The 23,603-nt window shown below is 39.1% G+C and overlaps 1 protein-coding gene across 1 annotated transcript; it reads right to left on the bottom strand.

Annotated features, from left to right (window-relative positions):
- Positions 1-211: 211 nt before the first annotated feature.
- Positions 212-15,463, bottom strand: si:ch211-202p1.5 (uncharacterized protein LOC103909337 homolog). Its single transcript, XM_039738693.1, has 4 exons — positions 15,191-15,463; positions 4,705-4,825; positions 2,761-2,889; positions 212-1,106 (listed from the first exon to the last, which is right to left on the bottom strand). Exons 1-4 carry the CDS (start codon positions 15,249-15,251, stop codon positions 1,037-1,039), a joined length of 381 nt encoding a protein of 126 aa, XP_039594627.1. The 5' UTR covers positions 15,252-15,463; the 3' UTR covers positions 212-1,036.
- Positions 15,464-23,603: the final 8,140 nt, after the last annotated feature.

Here is a 23,603-nt window from a genome sequence, read left to right as displayed (position 1 = left end):
AAGAAGAAAGGACCCTGAGTTGCCTCAAAAGCTTGCTTGTTACGATCTTTCTAGTTAGTCAGTAAAATGCCTCATTTTGCTTGACTTCTCACGGCAAAAGAAATCCATAAAACAATAAAATAAATGCAGTACTTTTGGCAGAGCAAACTACAATGCTGGATGTTGGATAGATAGATAGATAGATAGACACGAAAGGCACTGTATAATAGATAGATAGATAGATAGATATGAAAGGCACTATATAATAGATAGATAGATAGATACTACATTGTCCTCTATAATGTTTTGGACAAAGATCCATTTTTATCTTGATTCCCCCTCTTCTCCACAGTTTAAAATTACAAATCAAACCATTCAGACATCATGATTACAGTTCACACTGCCGACTTTCATTTAAAGGATTTGCAGACATTTTGGTCACACAGAACTTTTTCTACATGTGCCCCACTACCCCCCGCAAATTCAGGGCACTATAATGTTCGGGACACTCAGCACTGGCAGGTCTATTAAAGCCGTTGTCACATTTAGTTCTTTGTTGCATATCCCCCCATGTGTAATGACTGCATGACGTTGGCCATTCACAGACATCAGCAGGTGCTGAGCGTCTCCAAAGTGTAGACGTAACCCCAGGTATATTCCAACTGCACTAATGAGGCAATGAATCACCCCAAGTGAACTTAAACTCCTGTGACGCCGATGGTCCCAAACATTATCCTTTACATCCCCAACACGGAGGTGCAGTACATTTTTAAAATTGTGACATGCTGCATTTATCTCATTTCAATTTCTGCCACCTCAAGAAAAGGATGTTAATAAAAGCTGCTTTTAGAGATGAACTGCTGGATTTGCACATTTTTCTGTATATCAGGTGTGCTCTAAGATATTTAAGTTTCCTAGCATAAGAAAAGGTGGATTTATTTTTAAACCAAATAGCATGTAAAAATATTTTTTCCTTAGCACTTCTGTTTTCACCAATAAAACAAAGAGAACACATCAGCGTGAGTCTCTGGTCCCCTGTGCTCATTTTCAGGAGTTTTCATGATTCTTGTTGCTTATTTTCATCTTTATTAATCTTCTGAAAAAGATTGCTGCATTTTCCTTTGTAACTGTAAAAAACAGAAAACATAAAAAATCTGATTTTCACTGCCCAGCACAGACGGGAAAGCATTTATTCTTGAGCCATTTCTATTCAAAATGTCACAACAGTAGAAAGATGGCCTACATTGATTACTTTGATTTCAACCCATCTCAGATAGGTAGCACAGCTAGTTCTATTATACTATATTATATTACATTACATTATACTAGCTGTGCTACCTGTCTGAGGCAGAATGAAATCTAAGTAAGCATCGTAGATCTCATAATTAACAATATCAATTCACTATCCATTGGAATGTATTTTGTGAAATGCATTGCATTGGTCATTCCAACAGATGGTGCATCACAAACATTTACTGGACTAAAATTCATTAGTACTACATATGTTGGTTATATGCCATCTGTTGGAACGACCAATGCAATACACATGTCTGTGTTATATGCCATTTGGTATACGATTCGTAAAAGCAGTGTTAAAGTTTGTGATGCTCCATCTGTTGAAATGACAGATACAATAAAATGTCTCTATTATATTCCATTTGGTATTAGATTTTAAAAGCAGAGTTACTGTTTGTGTTGTGCCATCTGTTGGAACGACACATGCAATGCCATTTGAAAAGGCAGTGTTAATATTAGTGATGCATCATCTGTAGGAATGACAGAGACACAACAACTGGACGGACACACAGACACAAATCCTTTAATTGAGGTGGATATAATATAATAGAATAAAACAGAATAGAAACAAAGTACCCTTCATAAAAATATATACAGTATAACAAATATTGCCTTAATGTTATTGTACAATACTACAAATATCTTCAAGTTTAATCTAATCCTAATCCTGCCAACTACGCTATCTATCTATATCTTTATCAATTTATCTAATATATAGCGCCTTTTCCTATCTATCTATTATATAGTGCCTTTTCATCTATCTATCTATCTATTATATAGTGCCTTTTCCTATATCTATCTATCTATCTATCTATCTCCATTTGTTATTAGACTATAAAAGAAAAGTTACTGTTTGTGATGTGCCATCTGTTGGAATGACAAATGCAATGCACATCTCTCTGTTATATGCCATTTGTAAAGGCAGTGTTAATATTAGTGATTCGCCATCTATAGGAATGACAAATGCACACGGTTTTAGTACTAAAAGTGTTTGTTATGCACCACCTTTTGGAGTGACATAGACACAGCAATTGGATGGACACACAGACATGTATCCTTTTACTGAGATGGATTGGATATAATATAATATAATATAATATAATATAATATAATATAATATAATATAATATAATATAATATAATATAATATAATATAATGGAAACAAAGTCCCCTTCATGAAAAATATATAACAAATATTGTTTTAATGTTATTGCACAATACTGCAAACATCTTCAAGTTTAAGTTCTGGCTTATGACAATAAATATTAATTAGCGTCACCTCTTGATGTACAATTGCAAGTGTGACTTCCGCCAGACTCTGCACACTTGACAGAAATGATGTTTGAAAGTGGCCCAGAATCAAGGTGTGGAAAGAACAGATATGTACAGTATGTATTATCACCATATTATCACTAAATTTAATGTGATCGTTTTTTGTAATATCCACAATTAATGTTCACGCATATTTTGAAGTAAATACATACTGCTCCTTGGCAACTGAAGGCATGCAGAAATTCAGGCATTTTGTGTCGTCACTGGAGGTACAAAGGCACCTCGTGGCATCTCTTTTAAGTCGTTGTGGGTAACTGCCCACCCCATAAGGAACAACTTTTCTAAAAAATCAAGAAACAGAAAAAAGGAAGAAATTAGATGGCTGCTCCAGTAATGTTTGATCTCTTACAACTTTTGTGTTTGGGTTACTTTTTGAAGAATGCAGCAATTGCAAGCAATATTTTCCTAAATAAATCAATTACTGTATTTGCCAAGATATATGATATAAAAAGACAAATCCTCTAATGACAGCTCTGTCTCTGTCAGCAGAACCAAGGAACTGCTTATTGACTTTCACTACACCAAAGAGCCTCCATGCCCATTCACCATTCAGAGAGTACTGGAGAAGAAAGGGCAGAGCAGGCTCTTTACCTTAGAAGGCAACATTCCTTTATTGTGGGATTTTCTACAACTCTTGGGATGGTCAGTGCCATTTTCTACTCTGTGGTGCACTGAGCTTGTAACATCACTGCACGAGTGGCCCACCAAACAACAGCCGATTAAAAGGGCAGGCTCAGTTATGGTATACAATCTGGACCCCTGGAATTAGTAGTGGTGGAGAGACTCAAACATTAGGAACAATGGTGCGCACCCGCTCTGGGACCTTTAACACTAATCCAGCCAACTAATCTATCTATCTATCTATCTATCTATCTATCTATCTATCTATCTATCTATCTATCTATCTATCTATCTATCTATCTATCTATCGTCCCCTTCAAATGAAAACATATGTGGAGTGTAAATCCAACTGGAACACTAATAAGACAGGGACATCACATATCAGTGTATGCATTATTAATTATTGACGCATGCATGAAGCAGATCAGGCATTGCTGTAAAATATGAGGTGAAATACGCTTATAGAACGCATGCCTAAAAGTCCTGCGTATGACTGATGTAAATCAGGGAGGTAGCACAGATCGGGTAGTGAGGTCCCCATCTAGCATTGGCTGTTACAGCTCTGTGATGTCACACTGGCCTTCACAAAACGTTATGGTGTGCTGGAAATAAAGTCTGTCTAAGCTAGCTGCACTACGAATTTTCAGGTTAAATTTCAGCAAATAAGGTCACAGGAGAGTCGAGCAAATGTGTGGTGAAAAACAACACATTCTGTCTATCGACACAACTCCTGACCGAGTCTGACTGCTTTATGTTTTTTAGGTGCCACCACATGATTGCCTGTTTGGAGGAGGGGGGCATTTGATTTAACTGACAAGTGTACGTAATAAAGTAACCACCCTAGAGTACATTTTTATCAGGTTTCTGGCACCCGTGGTCGAACTAAGGTACTGCAGGTCCCAGAAGAAGTATTGGGTTGCCGAACCAGTCATCTCTGTATAACAGAGTCCAATAAATGAAACAAATAGGGCCTGCTATTTAATGCCAGTAAAAAATAAGAGCAAACAAATAAGCCAATCCTTTCTGTTAGGGTTTTCAGAGCTCTGTCCGTGGGCTCAGCTGAGTCAGAACTGCATGCCTCTCTCTCTCTGTGGCATCAGTGGGCATTAAGGCCAGAAGACATGAGAGGGGGAAGAGTCAATTGCCCTCACTGGACGTCTTCTCGCAGCTGTGGAGGGAAAAGATGAGGAGATGGTTGCTGCGAGTGCCCCCTCTTGGCCAGGGGTGGTGTTACCTGTTTTAAATGAGTCCAGAGGATGATCCGCAGACATACCCCAAATCTTGGCATACTTTTAGCTGTATACATTTTATGACTCCACAAATTATACAAACATATAAAATTAAGATCCTGTTAACTAAATTTGAGACAATACAATAATGCAACATCATAAATATGATAACGGTTATTTAATATGTAATTATTTAAAACCAAAATGGGCAAATAAAGTAAATGGGCATTGAAATGTATTGTATACCCTGGTGTGTTGACCCAGACCACTCCTACATGGCAGAAATAGACACACTCTTTGTCTTCAAGGACTTCACATGTACACCGTTTTTCCCGAAACGTGGCTTGAGGATTCATTTCTGCATGACCTGAAATGAAAGAAAATGAAGTTTAATGCGTTGTGATTGGCAGAGTGCCCTCAGGATCTGTTGTGAAAAGGGTGAGCTAAACAGGACAACAAGGACAAAATACTTCTAAGAAGACCACCAAACCAGACCAAGGGCCTCATGTATAAACGGTGCGTACGCACAGAAATGTTGCGTAAGAACTTTTCCACGTTCAAATCGCGATGTATAAAACCTACACTTGGTTGTAAACCCACGCACTTTTCCATGGTACCTCATACCTTGTTGTATGCAAGTTCTCCGCTCGGTTTTGCAGACTGGCGGCACCCAGCGTCAAAGCAATGCTACTGTTCCTGTGTGGTTACTCCTTATTTTCCTGAGGCGGCTTTATAAATACACTCACACTAACCGCATATTGTTTATTAGTGTAACGCATCTGATTGTAATTAACTTGTAACAATATAATGGTCCAGAGAACAGCCATAGTATTCCAAATACCATAACTGCTTTAGCGTTGTTACTCTCACTTCTCCTTCTTCTTCTTCTTTCAGTTCCTCCCGTTAGGAGTTGCCACAGCGGATCATCTTTTTCCATATTACTCTCACTGCACGACTCGGAGTATTTATATCACTGTATCTGAGTGTGAATCACAGCAGCAGCTGATCGGAAAGAGAATTATCGGTATACAGCTTCAAGGACACGCTGTCTCAGCCACTGCAAAACGTTTTAAAGCCTTTCCTGTACGGACCTCGCGGTTCAAAACAGTTTAATCCCAAGAACTATAAACGCACTCAATCAATTGCTCCTTGTAGAACTGTTAGGACTTATAAGTAGAATTACCTCACTGTAAACTTGCACTACAGTTATAATATCTCACAACCTGAGCCACTTTATAAAGCGCGTATTTACATATGATGACGATATCATTTTAAAGGTGAAATGCAGCAAAATATGTTTATTAAATTATACAGATAAAACTTTAACTTCATTTAAATAATCTATATTCTTCACTGAGAGTGTCGTTAAGGATAGAATAATTAAACATGTACTACGAAGATATTTCAATGTTCTTTACACGTTTTGAAGAATCGGCGCTAAGCTTACAGATGGCTTAACATCTATTACAGAGCTGATTGTGTGGCGATTGGTTACTTGGGGAAAGAAAAGCAAGGACTGCAGTGACGGCTATGCCAATATATATTGAATATAAAACAGAAAGAGAAAATAACAACACAGCTAAAACGCAGCGACAAATTTCGGCAAAAGTTAAATGCTTGTGTCATGAGCACGAGGCGGCTATGCAGTGTCTGCAACGGACGTGGCCATCCACCATGCATAAGATACCATATTGACATTGGCGGGCGAAGGAGCCACCGATTCTTCCTCTGCCCAGTGCCACCACAAGCCTAGAGCCGCCCCTGATTGTACTGCTGCAATAAATTATTTCATTGAAGTGAAACCCATGTTTAATAACGTGCTTTAACTCCTATCATCATAAAAATGATATCACGTATACATCTCAGTATTTTAGTTATTCAGAGAGCTGTAATATCACGAATGTCATGGATTCTGTGTCCAGTTGGAGGAAGAGAGCCGGTTTAAGAAGCAAGTAGTGATTCACACACACAGAACACATACGAGTAGAAGATCAAATACAAAACAAAGCATTTAACGTGCTACTTTAATTACGATGTGATTTGAGAAACTGGTTAATTAAACGATTTTAAGATGAAGTTTATGATGTTCTACTGTTTCCCTTTTTAACCTCATTGTAAAGAATTATTTATTGGATTTTAAACCTTCACTTGTCCCTTCGATTTTAAGGATGATTTATTTATGGATTTGACATTTGAATAACTGCACTATTTATTTGGACACTGTTTTTGATTTTTTATTCATAAAAGCACTTGCACTTTGCACCTTCCCCTTGCTTCGTGTGGTGTTCTTGTTTGTACAGCTCATCCCGGTCATGACTGTCGATGGTGTCGGGTTCAAGGGGCTCCCAAAACTGGAAGAGGGAGCATGGAGCAGGACCGGCGCCATCACAGAGACCGCATCGTAAACCAACAGTCAGATTAGATTAGATAGAACTTTAGATGTCCACAGCGATGGGGGGGATAGGGATTTGACTTTTCACAAAAGCTCTTAAAATAAATAAATAAATAAATAAGTAGGTAGATAATTGCATCTTAACATCAGCAAAGCTAAGGTATGGGTTATTGACGTTTGCTACACCAAAGCGCTTCCATGTTTGGTCACTATTCAACAAGTGGGCGTAGAGGTGGTCCACTCCAACAAGTACTTGGGGGTCCACATTAATGACAGGTTGGACTGATCTTGGAACACAAAGGACAAAGAGAAGAAAGAAAATAACGAGAATGTGACATCCCTCACATTTTTTATAACTGGCCAGTGCGATTTTCAACACTGTGGTGAGCTGAGCTGGTAACATCACTTCAAGAAAGGCCCACCGAATCATCAAGCAAATTAAATTCTAATAACAATCAGGAAAAAAATCCAATACCAGACAAATCCCAAGAACAATAGTAAGTAGAAACCCAGTCCATGGCAAACAATGAACCTCAGCCCGCTCCACCTCCGTCACCTGAACATAAAGGCAGAGTGCAGTTGCGGCAGCCGTGATGTAATGGTGGTCCTGCATCCTGGAGTACCAAAATACAAGGAATGCTGCTTGAGAACACAAATTTATAAAATGCAACTACTAGTATTATTTAAACAAAATGTTTTTTATCAAATTTACATCCGAACCAAAAGCACGTACAAAAATCTAACAGAAATGACAAAAGCAAATATAAGCCACCTAAAGCCCACTTGGCACAATAAAGGCTCTATTTAAATTCTCCACGTACTAAAAATACAGTTCATAAATTCAAGTACAAATAAACAGAAGAAAAACAAAATCTAAAGATCTACAGAACAGATGCTATGTTGTAAGCCATTTTGCACCGCACATAGAGACCAAACCCAAACTGGCTGATTGACCTTTGTTCTCTAAAGCTCCTTTTACATCAAAAGGCGCTTTATTAAGCCAACATGGACACAAACACATGTGCAGACCCCTCCAGGCATACACTGCTTTCAAATGCTGTCTTTGACCTGGTGGCCATAAACGATTCCCGCATTTAACACACCTTTAACAAATATCACCTGTCACCTGCAGGGTGACACCATAGAGACCTTAAAAGATAAATACAAAAACGGTCATTTGATTTTTTTATTATGTGCCGCAGTCATAAAAGCTGGTGTATTACAACAGACAGTGTGCATGTGGAGGTCAACAAGGAATGGGGAATCATTGTAAACTTTAGCACCATCTTAAAGTTACTAACAATAGTTTGTCATTTTAACTTTGCAAGGGGAGGCTGAAACATCACGGCTCTCAGATTCTCTTCTGTAGGGCATTGTGTGCTTGTGGGACTTTTTTATTGTCCCTTTTTCTAGTGCATACATCCCGATAATTTCTAGAGATCTTCTTTAAAATATTTGTAGGTGAAATGAGAAGTTTTGACAGTAAGCTGATAGAACATTTGAACAATCTGGACGAGAACAGGCCATTCAGCCCAATAAAGCTCACCAGTCCTGTCCACTTAATTCTTCTACAATAACATCAAGTCGAGTTTTAAAGGCCCCTCAAGTTCTACCACACTACTTGGTCTCTCATTCCACGTGTCTATGGTGAAGAAAATCTTTCTAATATTTGCTCAAAATTAACCCTTAAGTTTGCAACGGTGTCCCCATGTTCTTGTTGAACACATTTTAAAGTCACCGTCTCGATCCACTACACTAATTCCCTTCATAATTTCAAACACTTCAGACAGGACCCCTCTTAATCTCCATTTGCTTAAACTGAAAAGGCTCAGGTCTTTAATTCTTTCATAAGTCATCCTCTGCAGCCCTGGGTTAGGGTCGCTGTCTGGAAAAATAAAACATAATGTGTAACTCTTAAAGACACTGACAGTGCACAGTTATCAATATGACAGGTCAAATTATCTTAGCTAGCTAGTTACAGAACATTTATAGAAAAGAGGCAAAGATTTTTAAAAAGCTCACCTGCCCCTAAAGCATATATTCAGTGATTCACAAATTTTAGATGGGAAACAAAATTAAAAAATGCACAAACTTAAGGAAAAGAGAAGACTGAAACAGCAGAAGAAATATAAAATGGCCGCTGAAACCACTTCACACACTGACTGCTGTAGCGCAAATGGAGAAATTCGCTACTGAATTGCTGTAAATTGAGAATGCTATCTTAATACGCTAATTAACTGCATTTTGTTGTTGAGCAAAGCTTATAATACAATAACAAAATAATATTATATATCAGGATAATAATATATAATATTAGAATACAAATATATAATGCAAATAATATAATAATAATCTATTTTCTCTTAAAAAATCTATTTGAGTTACCTTTATTGGGGGTCCTAACTTTCTAAGAGCCACTCCCAGAAGCTAAAAGTGACAAATTTCAAACAGAAGCACTTGGGGTATCAGTTTAGACTTTTCAAGTTTGGTGGTAAAGGGGTGTGTGGTGCGCCTGATATCTCTAAAAAAGGACGAAGGTCCAAGTCTTTAGAGTCCTGGTGCTTCCTGTCTTTCTCTATGGTTGTGAGACATGGACGCTATCCAGTAACCTGAAACAAAGACTGGACTCCTTCAGTACTGTGTCTCTCCGAAGAATCCTTGGGTACCGTTGATTTGACTTTGTGTTGCTCACGGAATCCCGAATGAGGCACATTACGAGTGTCTGGATTTGTGAGTGTCCTGATAAAAGCCAAGAGCCAGACCTTTAATGACCTCTTGACAACGGCCATCAGCAGTGTGTCTGTCTGCAGAGAGAGTGTCTACCTCGTCAAGAGGTTTACTTACCTTGGCAGTGACATTCATGTCTCTGGTGACTCTCCTTATGAGGTCAATAGATGGATTAGGAGAGCATGGGGGGTCATGAGGTCGCTGGAAAGGTGTGTGTGGTGCTCCTGATGTCTCTGTAAAAGGACGAAGGTCCAAGTCTTTAGAGTCCTGGTGCTTCCTGTCTTGCTATATGGTTGCGAGACATAGACGCTATCCAGTGACCTGAGACGAAGACTGGACTCCTTCAGTACTGTGTCTCTTCAGAGAATCCTTGGGTACCTCTGGTCTGACTTTGTGTTTCTCATGGAGTCCCGAATGAGGCACATCACCTGCACTGTGGGGTTGGTTATGGCACTACGGCCATGTCATACGATTCCCCGACAGTGATCTGGCTCGCAGGACTCTCATTGCTGAGAACCAGAGCAGCTGGACCAGGCCAAGGGGACACCCACATAACACCTGGCTGTGGCTGATAGAGAGTCATTTCCAGATGGTGGGACTGGACTGAGTGTCTGCCTGGGGGTGTTACCAACTGGGATTCCGAGCTGTTGCATCGTGTGATGGGTGCGGCAACATGCAGCACCAGTGCATGCTCCTCAACCTGACCTGACCTGTGATTATGAATATAATGTTATTTTGGATTTTTGATCCTTTACTGGGGATCTAGTCTTCACCAGAGGATGAAGAATGAAAATATCTGTTACAATTGAGAATATTTACTTCCAAAACTGCCCACTGAGGGTGGATATCTCATCAAACCCTGACCAGATATAAGGGCAAATGAGGGATCTTTATTAAATGAAAAGATTATTCTCACAAAAGCTCTATTACAGTGAAGAGCAAAAGAAGCCATAAAGGAGTTGCCAGCAAAGGCTGTCTGTCCATCTCCTGTATCTGTTAATGTAAACAGAGCCTATCTTAGCAGCATCAGCAGCAACCAAGAGCCAGTCATGAAATGCACTGTAAAGACTATGTGTTATCGTGAAAAGTGTTACGCAAACATTGAATGCTTTAATGAGGGTGTCGGCTTATCATTAAAAGTGCCATAAAACATTGAATTGCTTCCTGAATCATTTTGAGAGGACACCAGTATAAAAAGCACCATATAAATGTAAAGTGTAGTCTGTCTTTAATTTTTTTTTTTTTAGTTTAATTTATGAATTTCATCAAAATCAATTGTTCTTGTATGTAGGCAGTAGCATACCAATCATATGTTGTCGTACGGGCACTAATTAATGTTACGCATGCACCAGGTGTCTCTATTAAGCCACCAGAAGCACAGTGGACGCTGTAGAGCTAAGTCGTGTTTTCAGGTCTCCCCAAACCCTTTCTAATTTTATTTTAATTTAATTTGTCATGTATATTATTTGGAAATGTCTGAGTGTGCATTAAGTCATGTTTCCCAAGTGTATGTAAGGTTACTTTAAAAAAATAAGAAAAAGCTAACTGTTATTTTTCTAGTGTGGTGACACAGTGTTTTAATGTAATTTGGCATGCTGTACAATAAGGCCACGTGTATATTTTAAATTAAAATTTTTATTTTAAGTCTTATTCTATTTATTTTGTGTAAGTAGTCATGTTTATTATAATTTATAATAATTGATTTATTATTTAATAGGCATAGGGGAAAAGCTGTTTGTGTGACATCCTGTCCACTTTTATTTCTGTTTGTGGAAAGGTATTCTACTCTATTCTTTGTTAAGAATATATTAGGTCAGACTATTTTTATGGGCGGCACGGTGGCGCAGTGGTAGCGCTGCTGCCTCGCAGTTAGGAGACCCGGGTTCGCTTCCGGGTCCTCCCTGCGTGGAGTTTGCATGTTCTCCCCGTGTCTGCGTGGGTTTCCTTCCACAATCCAAAGACATGCAGGTTAGGTGGTTTGGCGATTCTAAATTGGCCCGGGTGTGTTTGTGTGTGTCATGCGGTGGGTTGGCCAGGATTGGTTCCTGCCTTGTGCTCTGTGTTGGCTGGGATTGGCTCCAGCAGACCCCCGTGACCCTGTATTCCGATTCAGCGGGTTAGAAAATGGATGGATGGATGGATATTTTTATTGTGTACAGCTATGTATATTATAAATAGTTTTTCCTGATAAAATGTAAATAATATATTGTAATTGGTTTATTGTGTTATTAATAAAATGTAATAATATATTGTAAAGATTTCTATATGTAATAGATTTATTGTGTTATTAAAAAAAGGAGAGAGTGAAACATGATGGATGCTGTAGGGCAGCGTGAGTCCTGGAGGGCCGCGGTGGCTACTGGTTTTCATTCCAACCCAATTACTTAATTAGAAACCAACCCTTGCCAGTCTCAGACCTTATTTAATTTTATGGCTTGTTAGCCTGCCCAATGTAAGGTTTTTATAGCATAGATTTTTTTCCTTCCCAAGGATATTATCCAAATGATTTGAAGTCTAAAATGGATCATTTTTAGAGCATCACATTTTTCTTTTAAGTGTTTGATTAAACCAAACAGTGCCTGATGAACACACACAAATGTAAGTGGAAACAAGCTAGAAGGAGAGCTTCTGGCATTTGCATCTTCCTGCTAATAAGGAGCCATTAAAACAGTGAATGCAGCTGTTTAAGACTGAAACAAGCAATTAAGGGTGGGGAAACCTTAACAAATGAGCTTAAGCAATAAATGCTTCATCAGCAATAACTGACTTCTCATTAAGGAACTGGCTGGGAACAAAAACCTGCAACTACTGCGGGCCTCCAGGACTGACGTTGCTCACCCCTGCTGTAGGGGCAGAGGGCAGAAGCTGTTTTGCGTGACACCATCCTCTTTTTTTGTTGTTGTTTCTGGAAAGGGAAAGAAAATAAACTTCTGTTTCACCCCTACGTGCCTCTGAGTTGACTTTTCCCCGACACTATGCGGAGTAGGATGGATTCTAGTCAGCTACATAAATACTGATTGATTTTTAAAACAATCTGAGCAAACGTTATAATTTTGTTTGGCGTAAAAGGAGCTGTATTCATTTTAAAATTAAAGGACTAGTATTTGTAATAAAATGGTCAACACACTAAATTTGCAACATCCAGTTTAAAAATTTTATGACACTCCATGTCAGAGTTGCACATTTCTGCTCACAAAGATATTCCATTTCCATTTCTATTTCTGATCTATCCTTTTCATCCCCACAATTGTAAGTGCTAACACAACAATAGGCTTCACAGCCAGAACACCTGGCAATATTGGAAATTAAGGTTAACGCTGTCATATGAAATAATGTACAAGTTTAAATTAAGATTTTAAAATGACTGCAAACGTTCAGAAGCAATATCTCTATGACCAAGCAGTGAACTTTGTGAGCTGGAATGTGAAAGGTCTCAACCATGAATTAAAGAGGGAGGAAGTATTCTCTCACCTAACAGGTCTAAATGCCAAGATAGTATTTTTACAGGATACTCGTTTAATCAGCAAAGGTCAGTTTTGCTTGCAAAGAGACTGGACTGGCCAAATATTCCACTCCAGCAATACAAAGAAAACTAGAGGTGTGGGAATCTTAATTCATAGAACAATCTCATTTGCAGTATCAGATCCTGAAGGGCAATATGTGATGGATATGAGTAATTATTTAATTGTAAAGTGATTTTAATAAGTATCTGTGTACCCAATGTGGATGACAGAGACTTCAAAACGTATTTGCATCCATTCCTAACTTGAGAGGCTTCATCCAAAACGTACCTGCAATCCATTCCTAACTTGAATACTGTTATAAGTTTGTTATAATATTAAGGTTAATGTCACTGTTTCTGTAAAACACTTTTATGGATTCATGTCTGCCTGCATTTAGAAAACCATTACTTTAACAGTTTGAAGAATGAAGGACAACTGCTAGTGTAGGCATTGTGCTATTATTGTATTTTTGGAGGTGGGGTTGAGTCCTTTACTGTCCTTGTTTGGAGACCAGAGAGGACCAGCACATGGAGCAGCCAGTATAAAAAGGCTTGGAGGACGGCCAAACCCTTAGAAGCCGAACGGTCGGATGATGTTATCTTCATCCGTCCCGAAAATCCTTTCAGCGCTGCAGCGGAAAACGACAGACTGTATACATCAAGATCCGACCTTGTGTATTGTCTGCTATAGCTTCCTCCATTTGTAAAGCTGCGTAAATCTTCATTAAAGAAAGCTAAGTATAATTCTCTTATGTGATTTTTGTACTGCCGTAATCACTATGGTAGGGATATCACCTTTTAATATCATATCTCTATATTTTCGGTTACTTAAAATGCCACAATTTAAAAGAACGTATTCCAATTAGGGAGTTTTTGCTTCTAAAGGAAACAAACACTCACAGAATTATAACAGCAGGAGACTTTAATTGTGTTTTAAAGATATTATATTATGTCAGGTCATTTTCTAACCCACTTCATCAGGACCAGGGTTGTGTGGGGTACTGGAGCCTAACCCATCTAGCATAAGGCACAAGGCAGGAACAAACCCTTAGAGTTCTGAAGTGAGCTGGAAAAAATGCTTCAGTCTTGGTCTAATGAGATTAAAAGTCACTGCGTTTCCCTGAGTCCAGACTCAGACCCCATAGAGAGACCAGAAGATGGCAGTTTCCCACACAATCCAATGCCGCTTGAAAGAATCTACCAGGCATAATTGGACAAACTGCCCAAATCCAGGTATGCAAAGCTTGTGGAGACTCTCCCAAGAAAACCCGAAGCTGCCAAAGGGCCTTCTACAAAGAACTGAATTTAGGCTCTAATGATATTCACGAATGAGAGACTTCAGTTTTTAATTTTTAATAAGTTTGCAAACCTACCTGAAAGCATGTTATCATTATGTGTCATTGAGTCTAGACTGATGGGTAATAAATTGCAAAGCTGACAATTTCAAAATGTATCTTCAGCACAATAAACAGTACAGAAATGGAAGGGGTCTGAGTTTTTCACCGTACTCTGCCCCATTCTAGACCCAAAGCTACTCCTTTAGCTTTAGAATGATTCCATATACCTGAGTCCCCCAATCTTTAGAGTGGTTTTAACGCAAATCAGATCCACTGGGTTTGGGGTGCAAAGCAACTGTTAAAATAGTACCATTGATCGTTCAGGTTTGGGCACTTTCTAGTAAATGGTGTGGTGTACAAATCCTGGACGGGGCATCAGTCCATCTCAGGGCATACTGCACACTCACACACGGGCCAGTTTAGTGTCACCAATTCAACTAACATGCATGTCTTTGGACTGTGGGAGGAAACCCATGCAGACACGGGGAGGGCATGCAAAGTCCATGCAAGGAGGACGCACGAGGCAAACCCCGATCTTCTTACGACGAGGCAGCAACGCCACTGGGGTGCCACCATGCCACCCAACCCCATTATATCATACTGATCTCTCATCCTGCAATGTAACAAAGGTGAAATATGACACATCATTTAATGATAACTGATTACAATATTGGTTTTCTGAGATTTATAACCAGAACTAGCTAGTCATTCACATTGCAAGAAAGAAAAGCACAAAAGAAAGTTATAAGGAACAAAAATGAAATACATTTCTACCTTTTCTCTCCATCATTAACACAAGTGTCACAGTCAAGAAGAACAAACTGGAGAAGGCCATTTGCTCCACAGCCGCTGATCTTTCCAGGTCAGTTAAAACCCTTTTCAATGTGTCCGATCTGCCGGTGCAGGTAGGAGCAGGAAGGAGCAGGCTGATGGCTTTGTCTCAGCGTATTGAATGCTGGGCGGCCGACGTACCTTTGATATTCCACTCATGCCACTCCTCCCTTTTAACTCTGCCAGACGTGCATTCCCAATCTTCCTTCTTTTCCAAATGCCTATAGTTTGCAGAGTGCTGAAATTGCGCGACAGGAATGCCTTCCAATCCCCCGGAAAGAGATTTCAATGAGAAGACGTCTTCGGTTTTTACAAACACCTCTCGGCAGTTTATTTTGGGCTGTGCGCCAGCACAAAAGTGTCTTAATAGCCCCCACAGTGGATGAGAAAGAATCTGAAATTTATGCATTTTTTATGGAATTCATAACACAGTTTTTTTTTCAGATGCTGCCTCTCTATTGGGAACACCGTTACTGGATATTAATTACTTACATGCTTAAACTGTAGCTCACAAAAGTGAGTACACCCCTCATATTTTTGTAAATATTTTATTATATCTTTTCATGGGACAACACTGAAGATATGACACTTTGATACAATATAAAGTAGTCAGTGTGCAGCTTGTATAACAATGTAAATTTACTGTCCTCTCAAAATATTAACAAAAAATGTGCAAGTGCCCAGAAATGGATTTTCTATGAAACTAATAAAGCTTAAACTTCAGAGCCCCTAATTTCGTGAGGGACCCCAGAAGTAACTTTAGTCCAAATTGCTTTAAACAATTTTGGGTGTTTACTTGTATAAGACGGCTTACATATTTTGGTTAAATAAATGTGGTGATCTGTCAGAGAGCAACCCCATTCAAGAAAATGGTTACCCAGACCTTATCACTGGTTCTGAAGGGGACCCCATAACAGTTCAAGCTTCAAGGCCCCGAAAATGTTGGTCTGCCACTGCAGGGGACACACAAAGATCAAACAAAATTTGAAGTGAAGTCTCCACTGCCACTCTTTGTCACTTATGGGGAAAGTGCTGTTTTGTAATGCACAAGGCTGCCAATTTCAGCCCCACTGTGGACTGACTGTGAGACCCCGAGTAAGACCTTCATTGTAGAAGTATTTCAAATCTACAGTATCTCACAAAAGTGAGTACACACCTGACATTTTTGTAAATATTTTATTATATCTTTTCATGGGACAACACTGAAGATATGACACTTCGATACAATGAAAAGTAGTCCGTGTGCAGCTTGTATAACAGTGTAAATTTGCCATCCCCTCAGAATAACTCAACACACAGCCATTAATGTCTAAATCACTGGCAACAAAAGTGAGTACATCCCTAAGTGAAACTTCTTACCAGTTTTTTCTGGTGCACTTTTAAAGTCTGCAGCATAAAGGCAACCCCTGTGACAACACCTAAAGATGCCCAATGGTAAAACTCTACCGAGGCCTACTGGGATTTGTAGTCCATTTAAGCAGCACTGCTATTTAAATGGTAAATGTTATTTGGTCCAGTAGAAATGTTTATATATATATATATATATATATATATATATATATATATATATATATATATATATATATATGTGTGTGTAAGAGCCAAAGTTAAAAGTTAAAGCTTTGAGTTATATAAATAAAATGTATTATTATTATTATCTCTTGTATATATTTCTCTTCTGGTTCGTCCTGCTGCCTCTTCAAACCCAGTCCCACCCTCACGCAGCCCACACGGCATTTCTTGATTCCTATTTACCTCCCATACACCCCCACGCTGCTTTTCTCGAGTCCTATTCCTCCTTTGGACTACCACGTTCTCCGCTCCTCTCTCATGACCCCATTGATGTCACGTCACCACCCGATATCTAGCCTGACCGCATGGCTTTTCACTTCAGCCATGTCTGTGCCTGAGAGTCATTTCTGTAGCCTGCTACAGGAAGGTACTCTCTCGACCATTGCCATTGGATTCGCTCCATGCTATTTTCATTATAATGCGATGGTTGATTTCTAAGCCTTTGTTATAAAATGAATGACAGTATCTTCTTTGTTGGGTTTTTGTACAACATCATTTGTATTCTGGGATCCGGCAACTGCCTGTTCCTATCAGTGGGTTATTTCTTGACACAAATGGTTAATGAAGACAATGCACTCTCACTATGACATAGGACAGTAGATTTCATTGCATCACATTGGGACAGATTTGGAGACGTTCTTCCTGTTATTCTTTCCAACGCAAGTCGAGTTATCACAACAAGTCACGAGTACTATCAACACATGGCAACATCTACAGTTTATGGTGGTGAAGCTGAAATTCAAGCTCTTTCCGGGATTAGATCTTTCGACTCATTATCTGTTGTCTCCAGCAAAACACCTACAGTATTCACAACTACGTCTTTCAGGAAGTATTTCTTTCTTCTTGATTTCTGAATTCCTTTCTCACCATTTTCTGTTCCTATTCTTACACCGCCCTTTGCTACAGTGGGCGTCCACTAGTTATTATTATTATTATATTAGTGTTTGTTTAATTTCAATAGAATATACGTTTCTTTCATAGTAATAGACAATGGTATAGTCTTTTCCCCCTCTAAGTTAGTAAGAGGTAGAACTTTCTTGCTATAACTGAGATAAAGTATGATTATTCACAAAGTTATTGTTTAGAACAAGTCCCAGTAAACAGGGACTTGAAAGACCCATTTTCAACTCAGAAATGGGATAGGCATACAGTTTTCTGACCGTCATTTTGAAATGGCTCAGAAACGTTTTGAAGTGGTTTGTAATGATTTGAGCTTTGAACAAAATTTTTCTTAACAAGAATTTTTCTTTTTTTTTGCTGTTTAAAGTTCTCTTCTTTGTGTGAACTGTTTTACTTTAAACTTTAACTAAAACTTTTAAAAACAAAGATATTTTGTCTCTGGAATCATTTTGGCACATCAGGCTTTTGTTGAATCCGATTTTTAAACTAGAGCTGCTGAACTTTGGTAATTTTGGAAAAACGCAGCTACTATATATATATACATATACTAGCAAAATACCCGCGCTTCGCAGCGGAGAAGTAGTGTGTTAAAGAAGTTATGAAAAAGAAAAGGAAACATTTTAAAAATAACGTAACATGATTGTCACTGTAATTGTTTTGTCACTGTTATATATATATAGCAAAAGTACTGCATTAAAATTTTTATTAAGAAGAAAATTAAACCTTTTTAAACTGAGGGAAAATATGCCAATAATTATTTGTTAAGGATCTCTTTGTATACCACATTGTGAGTTCGGCCCTCTGGTTGTAATCTGACCAAGCTGTGCGCTGAGCTTACTCTTGAGCGTGTAACGTACAGTTGGCCATGTGAACAGTAATCTTGTTTCAAATCTCACAGCTTGGATTGCTGCTGTCATAATCGCTTTGAGTTTCATGGTTTGTTTCAATTACGACAGTATTTGTAGGACTTGTGTTGAAGTGACATTCGGCAACTGTCAAGCGTTGTAAGCATACAACCGGTTTCATCAATAACTTCACATCCAGCTTTTGAGAGTTTAAACATTCATAAACATCAAAGTGTCCACTACTGAAATCGTCACCTGTGAATCTAAGATGTTTAAGAGGCATTGGCGGTTGTCCAAAGGTGTAAAATATTTGGCCATTTCGGTACACTTGAAAGCGACAACCGAACAATTCAGCAGCAGCCATCAACTCACATGCAGAACCATAGGTGAAGGGCTTAAGCATTTCACTCTTCTAGTGCTCCTGTGTAGTATAATTATCTCCTGTACTATCATCAGTCGACACCTTGAACCTGTGCCAGTCATTCAATACATAAGACACAATGTTCCTCCAGATATCAAGAGTGAGCCTGATATGGCCGTGCAATATCTAACAAAGAGAATGGAAAAGGTAGGTGCCATCTCCGGGCATGGAAACCACTCGGTAAGTGACAGTTCTTTGATCAATAGTGATCACCTCGATAGACATGTTAATGGGGGTTGGAATGATAAAGGAAATGGGTACCTGAGAAATGTAAAGTAAGTCTAAAATACCTACACAATAACTATAATTGTAATAAACGAACAATAAAACAGTGGAGAAGCCGTGGATTAAACAAAAAGGCTGTAGTTATCAGCAGGGAGACGTGAATCTTGTGGCGAAACAAGGAAGGGAATGTAGAGACCAGAGCAACGGACGTTCTTATATAGGCAGGCAGCCAACAACGTGAGGAGGCGTTGGGATGGGGGACCCAACGTCGCCTCACATGGTGACCGAGCTGCATGCTATGGACGTATATATGTACATAAGTAGGATTCAGTTAGCGTTGGGAACCCGTGTACCAAATTTCTTGAAGATGGGCCCATAAGTAACAAAGACTGTTGAAAAGTTCAATATGGCGGCTGACAGTGGCATCATACCACCGAAATAAGAACGTACATTGGTTTTGGTTATTGCTGGGAAGCTGCCTACCAAATTTCGAGAAGATGGGGCCATAAATAAGAAAGTTCAACATGGTGGACATTGTTGACCGTTATGACCATTACGTGTAGAATTTCGAAATGAAACCTGCTTAGTCTTTGTAAGTAAGCTGTAAGGAATGAGCCTGCCAAATTTCAGCCTTCTACCTACATGGGAAGTTGAAGAATTAGTGACATTGGAAAGTTCAATATGGCGGCTGACAGTGGCTTCATACCACCGAAATAAGTATGAACATTGGTTTTGGTTAGCTCAGGGAAGCAAACCTACCAAATTTCGTGAAGATGGGGCCGTAAATAAGAAAGTTCAACATGGCGGACGTTGTTGACCGTTATGACCGTTACGCGTAGAATTTCGAAATGAAACCTGCTTAGTCTTTGTAAGTAAGCTGTAAGGAATGAGCCTGCCAAATTTCAGCCTTCTACCTACACGGGAAGTTGGAGAATTAGTGACATTGGAAAGTTCAATATGGCGGCCGACAGTCGCATCATACCACCGAAATAAGTACGTACATCGGTTTTGGTTAGCGCATTGAAGCCACCTACCAAATTTCATGAAGATGGCGTCAGCCTTCTACCTACATGGGAAGTTGGAAAGTTCAATATGGCGGCCAACAGTGGCGTCATACCATTGAAATAAATAAGTACATCAGTTTCGGTTAGCGCAGGGAAGCCGCCTACCAAATTTCGTGAAGATGGGGCCATAAATAAGAAAGTTCAACATGGCGGACGTTGTCAACCATTATCGACCGTTATGCGTAGAATTTCGAAATGAAACCTGCTAAACTTTTGTAAGTAAGCTGTAAGGAATGAGCCTGCCAAATTTCAGACTTCTACCTACACGGGAAGTTGGAGAATTAGTGACATTGGAAAGTTCAATATGGCGGCCGACAGTGGCATCATACCACCGAAATAAGTACCAAATTTCAGCCTTCTACCTACACGGAAAGTTGGAGAATTAGTGACGTTTTGAAAATTCAATATGGCGGCCGACAGTGGCGTCATACCACCAAAATAAGTACGTACATCGGTTTTGGTTAGCGCAGGGAAGCCACCTACCAAATTTCATGAAGATGGCGTCAGCCTTCTACCTACATGGGAAATCGGAAAATTGGTGACATTGGAAAGTTCAATATGGCGGCCAACAGTGGCGTCATACCATTGAAATAAATAAGTACATCAGTTTCGGTTAGCGCAGGGAAGCCGCCTACCAAATTTCGTGAAGATGGGGCCATAAATAAGAAAGTTCAACATGGTGGATGTTGTCGACCATTATGATCATTAGGCGTAGAATTTCGAAATGAAACCTGCTTAACTTTTGTAAGTAAGCTGTAAGGAATGAGCCTGCCAAATTTCAGCCTTCTACCTACACGGGAAGTTGGAGAATTAGTGATGAGTCAGTCAATCAGTGAGGGCTTTGCCTTTTATTAGTATAGATAAATATACAGAGAAGTGTTAACTTAGACAAATAACAATTTCTGTGGAAATGTAGTTTAAGAAAAAAATCATCAATTACACTGGCCACCAAAAAATAAAATTATATAGTCCCAAGGGGTGAAAAACACCTAAATCTTTGAGAACTTTTCTTCAAATATTTTATTAGGTAAGTTATTTGAGTGACCTCTGACTTAAATTGTACACTATTGTATATTTAAATGGTTATTATCCTCCTCAGTGTTACATTTTTTTCTCAAAAAAACATGTAAAAAGCATCGTCTTTTTTGGCTGAAAAATGACATTTTTATTAAATGCCATCTTTCTACTGTAAGACATACAAAAAACTAAAATTATAAAGTAGAAGGTTAGAAAGTATAATAATGATGCAAAAAATAATAATAATAATGATGATGAATAATAACAATATGAACAGCACACAGCACGTGTGTGAGTGAGACAAGCGTCACTTTCAGATTCACCAGAATCAATTTCGGTTTCACTGACCGTTTCAATTTCACTTCCTGAAGACAAATTCTCTTCATCATCACTGCTGATGAGAGACGTTTCTTACGAGAAGCCATTATGAGGCTAGGAGAAGACTTGTCTACACCGTTGTCCAGGTAGCGCTCGGGCCTGACGCTTATGTAAGACACACCTAGACCGTCATCTGAGCAACGCTCGGTACTAATGCTGCTGCCACTTTTACAGCCCATGTTATCCTGGGGTCTTACATAAGACAGGTCTGTACCGTTGCCCGAGTTACACTCAGGACTAACGCTATTAGCACTCTTTTTATAGCCCGAGTGATGCTCAGGTCTAACGCTAAGGAAGTTAAAATGACTAGCAAATAGGCTAAAATTGCTGTTTTTGATTTTATGACATATACTTTGCCTTAACTGCATCTCTCTTCAGAGTCTAACAGTAAATAAGAGCATAAGAAATTTGACAGACAATGAACTTCATCAACCCCTTTTGTTTAGCTAATAGTTAAGCTGTCCCAATATCCCACCCAGACACTTCTTAAAGGTTCTCAAGGTTTCTTCTTCATCTTCGTGTCTTGGTAGTTTCTGCCAGATTCCAACATCCCTGTGTAAAGAAGTACTTCCTGGCTTCATTCCTAAATACAGTTCTACTTAATTTCCACTGATGTCCTCGAATATGTGAGTTGTTATTTAGTGGATCTACTTGATCAGTGTCTTTGAGGATGCAGAAGACCTGGATTAGGTCCCCACGCAGTCTCCTCTGCTCGAGACTAAACAGGTTTAATTCTCTGAGTCGGTCACCTTTTTCATAGCAAGATGATCAGAACTACCCATCATACTCCAGATGTGGTCTTGCTAGTGCTTAATATAGTCTGAGAATATATATATATATATATATATATATATATATATATATATATATATAATAGGGGGCGTGCCATGCACCAGCCACTTTGCATCTCTGCTGTTCGCGTTGTGAAGGGGGGGATGCTGAACGCACGCTAAGGAGATGTGGTTGGATCAGTTGCTGTCTTTCTGCTGCCGAGCTGCGTCTTCTGCTTGTTGCCCTGTGCGTCAATCATTTAAAAGCCCGTACAGCAGCTGCCCTTTTTTCTCACTGCTTTGTCTTGCGACACATCAAAGTGTCTCTCGCAGGATGTCCGGGCTGATTATTACTTTTCTTATTTTCTGAATTTGCACATAGATTATTATTGTTCTCTTCTTTATCCTTTTTGGCGTTTTTTTCTCTACAACGCTTCCGTGTCTCCTTTCGATGTGCTGCTCTTTCTTCTTCGCTTAGTCGTTCACGTGCCATCTAGAACATATAACATTTTTAAGAGCTGGGAACACATGAAGTGTGTCTGCCAAAAGCATTCCAACAACTGCGAGGTTAGATGTCCGTGAACTTGTTTTAAATTGTTTGTAAGTAGGGCGTGACATGCAAAAGTCACCGTCTCATGGGGCTTGCTTCCTAAGGTTGTAATGTCTAGTCTCGCGTGACGTCAAAGTGTCTCTCTGAGATGATCACGTCTCGACTCAAGATTTGTTTAGAAAATAGATAGAAATAGATAGAAATATATAGTATTTTTAACATATAATTTAAAGCAGTGCTAGAAAAAGTCTAGAGAAGCCGGGCTGATTCTGGGACAGAGAGGTCTGAGCAATGAGGAGAGATTGATAGCGTTGAACCTTTTCAGTTTAAGCAAATGGAGAGTGAGAGGTGACACGATTAAAGTATTTAAAATTCTGAACTAAATTAGTACAGTGGATACATGCAGATGCTTTAAATAAAATTCCGCAACAAGTACACAGGGACATGAAAACTTAAGGGCAGGTTTTGCACAAAAGGCTTTCACACAGACATGTGCAATAAATGACCAAGTAGTGTGGTAGAGAGTAAGACATTAGGGACCTTCAGATCTCAACTTGATGCTATTTTGTAGTTGTAATTAGAATAATAAGTTTAATGTCACTGTGCTCTGTACA

The sequence above is a fragment of the Polypterus senegalus genome, chromosome 16, assembly GCF_016835505.1.
Source record: "Polypterus senegalus isolate Bchr_013 chromosome 16, ASM1683550v1, whole genome shotgun sequence".
NCBI lineage: Eukaryota > Metazoa > Chordata > Cladistia > Polypteriformes > Polypteridae > Polypterus > Polypterus senegalus.
This window is presented reverse-complemented; position numbering and strand designations above follow the sequence as displayed.